Here is a 2,486-nt window from a genome sequence, read left to right on the forward strand (position 1 = left end):
TTATAATAATACAATTTTTCAGGCGGTCCTTTTATGATGGGAAATCGTTTTGATGGATTTAGCATGGGTGCAGCCAATGCCAATGCAGGAGCCGGTGCAAATGAAGGTTCGCATTTTTTAACAAGTGGAGTAAGTGGTGCACTTGGAAGTGCAACTGCATCTGCGAATGCAGCTGCTGGTATCGATGCGGGGCCTGCAAGTGCACAATCTGTGGCTCAAACAAAATCTGACACTATCTCGACTGGAAATGGAGTCATCAGTTCAGCCACTTCATTTTCATCTTCTTCCGCCACTTGAATGGCTTCAATTTTTTGATAGAAAAAAGTTGTAATAGCATTAGTATTAAAAAATTTGTTTCATGTACCAAAAAATATAGGTAAATTACCAAAAGATAGTATCGGTAAAAGAACCGGAAGAACGATCAAAACTTAGCTTTGACCTTGAAATAATGATAGTAGCATTCCGTATATAGATATATATTTTTTAAATTGCTGGAAATGTAATAAAAAATTTGCTTCAAATGAGCGCTAGTTTGAGTAATTTACTCTAGGATTTATTAACTTATCACCAGAAAGTGGACGAGAGCAGTCTGAAGTAGCGCACTGAGCCTAGGCTCGGCTTCTACGTTGCGCAGAATCGGCGCGACGCATGGAGAGAAATGGTGGGAAAGCGTCGGATGTGTCCGACGTGTGTACGCTCTCCCCACTTTCCGCCACGCAGCGGTTCTCCGCTATGAGAGAGCCGAGCCTAGGCTCGGTGCGCAATTTCAGATTGGGCTCGTCCGTTCTTTGATTATCAAGTGAAAAAGAAAAAAATGAAATACCGATTTCCAAGGAATTTTGTACTCTAACTTCAACAGTTCGTAAGAGATCGATAAATGAATTTTTATAATTAGTATTTTAAAAAAGTGTTCTCCAGGAATTTAGATTTCCTTTAGAAGTAAAGACTAATTTTTACTAGGTAAACCGGATAATGGTTCGATTCTATTCGTCGGTAGCGTGTATAATAAAATAATTTTAAAACGATTTTAATTTTTCTTGAACACATACCTTCGCCGCTACTTCTGCATCATAATCCTGAAAAAAGGCATTCTTTGTCCAATCGAACACCCCTCTGCCCTAAAATTGAGACCATCAAAAAATTATTATCGTGGCTCAAAATTTATCTTAGGACCTCTACTTTTTTATAAATAAGCAACATGGCGGACCCAAAATTGCGGCAAAAAGAGGGGAATCTAAGAAAAAAAATCTGCTTGCATCTCTGAGCGCGCTTACGGGGCGCGACTGTAAGTTTGCGCGCTTCGCGCTCGACAGTATATTTATCTCGCGCTTCGCGCTCGATATTGTATTTACCTCACGCTATGCGCTCGACTTTTCAACACAGACTATTTAAAACTAAAGGTAAAAGTATCTACAACAGTAATTTAAGGATTGTGAATTTTCTTTTGTTAAAGCTCCTTCGGCTTTAACGGACACATTCTCATCACGTATCTCATGCTTCGCACTCGAGTTTATCCCTGAATTTTATATCATTCCTATAAATGTATATTATTATAATTCGTAACTTGCATTGGTATTAAAACAGACGAAATTTTATTGTCCCGTTTAAAAAAATTTGAAAATATTTTGGCAATTCATTTTAAATTCAACCTTAATTATTATTAGTTTATTCTAAATTTTTTACATTCTTCTAAGTTTACTCAATTCTATTCATTTGATAAAGTTTTTTAAAGTTTTTATTTCATTCATCTTGACGTCTTTAAAACTCACCCTAAATTTGGAGGCGTTTGATCAAATTCTTTTGAAGATTCTTTAATTTTTCCCTAATTAATTTCAAAAGTGATTATTGAATTTATTGAATTATGATTGTACAAAATGTAGAACTGATTTATTTTGAAAGTGGTTATTTTAAATAAGTTTGTTTTGGAAATATTATATTAAAATTTTTTTTAATAATTGAAAATTGTACACTTCAGTATTTTTTCAAATATTATATTTATTTTATAAGACATATTAAAATTATTCAGCTTCTACGTTTTTAGTTTTTTAAAGAATGGTTGCGTATCAAATTGCTTGATTCAGAAAGTGCGCTTCTAATACATTGAATCATAATTTTTGTTTATTTTTCATGTTTTGAATTTGAAAATATAAATGAGAAAAAAGCCTGGCGTATGAAGAAAATAGGTGAAGGAAATTTTGTAGCTACGTTTTGGAACATACGTCCTTATGAATATTTTAATTTATCTTGTGCCGTTTTTCCAAACAGTCAATTTCATTATTTATAATGTTATTTTTTACGATTAAAACGAAAACCAGGCGTTTTATCAAGAAATTATTTCAAAACAAATTTTAGATTTTTTTGGGTTAAACAACCTTTCTCTTATATCTTGTGTCATTTTATCAAAAATTTAATTTTTTTATTTTTAATGTTGTTATTCACGATTAAAATAGAAACTACCAATCATACAAAATAACCATTAATAAAAA

General features: G+C 32.7%; 1 protein-coding gene across 2 annotated transcripts in view; it reads left to right on the forward strand.

Moving 5' to 3' along the window:
* Positions 1–988, forward strand: part of LOC117174731 (GPI-anchored CFEM domain protein A-like) — a 9,648-nt gene extending 8,660 nt beyond the window's left edge. For both annotated transcript variants that reach the window (XM_033364055.1, XM_033364056.1), the window contains one exon: positions 23–988. In XM_033364055.1, coding sequence (XP_033219946.1) covers positions 23–297 — 275 coding nt within the window. In that variant the 3' untranslated portion in view covers positions 298–988. The remainder of the gene's footprint in view (positions 1–22) is intronic.
* Positions 989–2,486: the final 1,498 nt, after the last annotated feature.

This window comes from Belonocnema kinseyi, chromosome 6 (assembly GCF_010883055.1).
Source record: "Belonocnema kinseyi isolate 2016_QV_RU_SX_M_011 chromosome 6, B_treatae_v1, whole genome shotgun sequence".
Lineage (NCBI taxonomy): Eukaryota > Metazoa > Arthropoda > Insecta > Hymenoptera > Cynipidae > Belonocnema > Belonocnema kinseyi.